General features: G+C 39.0%; 1 protein-coding gene across 6 annotated transcripts in view; it reads left to right on the forward strand.

The window, feature by feature from the left end:
- The window catches only part of LOC106880055 (F-actin-uncapping protein LRRC16A), a 507909-nt gene that overhangs the window by 23664 nt on the left and 482628 nt on the right, over nt 1-1617 (forward strand). For all 6 annotated transcript variants that reach the window (XM_052969341.1, XM_052969359.1, XM_052969344.1 and 3 more), the window contains exon 5: nt 353-426. In XM_052969341.1, coding sequence (XP_052825301.1) covers nt 353-426 — 74 coding nt within the window. The remainder of the gene's footprint in view (nt 1-352; nt 427-1617) is intronic.

The raw sequence follows: 1617 nt of genomic DNA on the forward strand, positions 1-1617 counted from the left end.
TATATATATATATATATATATATATATATATATTATGTATATATGTGTGTGTCTGTGTGTTTACCCCCTCCCCTTCCATTGCTTGACAATCGATGTTGATATGTTTACATCCCTGTAAATTAGCAGTTTAGCAAAAGAGACTAGTAGAATAGGTACTAGGCTTACAAAAAGTAAGTTCTGAGGTCAATTTCTTTAACTAAAGACCCCTTAAGTGGGTGCTCCAGTATGGCTGCAGTGAAATATCTGAAAAAAGTTAAAGAATAAAAGAGTGAAAGAATATTTTGAACTCTTTTTTAACTTTACAGCATTTCATATGTTCAGTTTCATATTTTTCTTTTGCATTTTCTCCTAGGATGTGGATACCATATATCTTACACATGATACTAAAGAGCTGAGGTTAAAGGATTTTGATCACTTAGAAAACAGGTAAATTTTATATGTTTGTATGTCTGGAATGGTAAAAAGGATATTGTATAGTGCTACCAGCTCTTGGTTTCTTAGTTAAGAAATTTTATTGTATGTGACTTGAAAGTTACCTGTGATAGACAATTAATTTATTATTCACTCTAGATCATCATCATCATTTAAAATTTGTTTTCTATGCCAGTATGGTGTGGATGGTTTCAAAAGAACTGGCAAGTTAGAAGACTGCACCGAGTTGTGTTATCTGCTTTGACATTGTTTCTTTTGCTGGATACCCTTCCTAATGCCAACCACTTTACAGAGTTTTGTTAAGGTTATTTCTACAGAATCTACAATCAGTACTGACCTTTTGCTGCAACGTCTCATATCAAGACACACAGGTCCTGAGGACAACTGATATCTTGAGTATTGAGGCAATGGTGCACAAGCACCGGTTACGTTGGACTGGACACCTTATTAGAATGACAGATAGCAGGATTCCTAAGCAAATGCTCTATGGAGAACTTGTGAATGGAAGGAGATTCCAGCAGAAACCAAGGCTGTGATTTAAGGACTGTGTCAAGTCCTCATTAAAGGCCTGTGATATGCAGGACACTAACTGGGAGAACAATGCCTGTCATCGCCACAGATGGAGGAAGCAGTTTAAGGAGGAGATCAACACTTTTGAGAGAGCACGTATCCAGTATGAAGAACTTAAACGAGCAGCGCGATAGCACATGGCTCGTATAGTGAATGGGGAAAGCTTGCTCTGCAATGTTTGCAGTCGTGTATGTTTGTCAAGAGCAGGGCTCATTAGCCATCAACAGAGCCGTAAATACAAAATATAAGTTAGTCCTAGAGCACACAATGTTCCTGAAGGTCGACAATGGTCTTCCTCGGTCACGATTGGACGGCCATCATCATCATATATGTATATATATGTATGTATGCACATATATATATATATATATGTGTGTGTGTGTGTGTGTGTGTATGTATATATATATGTGTATGTCGTCGTCGTCGTCGTTTAACGTCCGCTTTCCATGCTAGCATGGGTTGGACGATTTGACTGAGGACTGGTGAAACCAGATGGCTACACCAGGCTCCAATCTGATTTGGCAGAGTTTCTACAGCCGGATGCCCTTCCTAACGCCAACCACTCAGAGAGTGTAGTGGGTGCTTTTACGTGTCACCCGCACGAAGGCCAGTCAG

Source organism: Octopus bimaculoides, chromosome 1 (assembly GCF_001194135.2).
Source record: "Octopus bimaculoides isolate UCB-OBI-ISO-001 chromosome 1, ASM119413v2, whole genome shotgun sequence".
NCBI lineage: Eukaryota > Metazoa > Mollusca > Cephalopoda > Octopoda > Octopodidae > Octopus > Octopus bimaculoides.